Raw genomic sequence first — 635 nt, forward strand, 5'->3', positions numbered from 1 at the left:
GCGATGAAAGGCACAACCAAAGGCTTCTCCGAGTTCTTATTTATTTTTGTTTTAAAGGAATTCGATAAAGGCCACCAAACTCTGCCAAATTTGAAAAAGCTTCACGCGAGTGCAACCAGCACTGCTCTTGCAGAACTAGAGAAACTCCACGACAACTGTGAACAACACCCAGAAGCTCTGAAGCAGCACCGTATGCAGCTACTGAATCACGTGGAAAATGCATTCGAGGCCAGACGGAGGAAAGTGGAACAAACTCTGTGGGAGAATAAACAGAAAAAGACAACGGAGTGGGAAAAACTGGAGGAAATCGGTGCACTTATACGTCAGGTAGGCTTGACAGTCCGTCGCTTGGACAACTCCCAGTGTTGCTCCGCTACCGTCTTATGCTTTCCGGGTTATTTGGGATTTTGTAATTGCCGAAGGGCACACCAGTGAACTTCCACATAATAACCTATATTTATATATAGACGTGTATCCCAAGCTACCACAGAGCACCAATCTCAACCACCACTGAGTAGCGCTTGTGTTCTTCTCCCGGGTAGTTACTTTCGACGGACCAGCCATCTGATATAGAGATGGCTATGTTCTAGATCCGTGGATCTCACCTAGTAGGTTATCAAGAAGAATGCTGATGA

At 45.8% G+C, this 635-nt stretch overlaps 1 protein-coding gene across 1 annotated transcript; it reads left to right on the top strand.

Annotated features, from left to right (window-relative positions):
• Positions 1–57: 57 nt before the first annotated feature.
• Positions 58–327, top strand: T265_16221 (hypothetical protein; the record flags this gene model as incomplete). The annotated part of the gene is made up of 1 exon (XM_009179781.1): positions 58–327. A coding segment is annotated over one exon (270 nt), but the record flags the coding sequence as incomplete, so codon positions are not given.
• Positions 328–635: the final 308 nt, after the last annotated feature.

The sequence above is a fragment of the Opisthorchis viverrini genome (genome assembly GCF_000715545.1).
Source record: "Opisthorchis viverrini unplaced genomic scaffold scaffold17378, whole genome shotgun sequence".
Lineage (NCBI taxonomy): Eukaryota > Metazoa > Platyhelminthes > Trematoda > Opisthorchiida > Opisthorchiidae > Opisthorchis > Opisthorchis viverrini.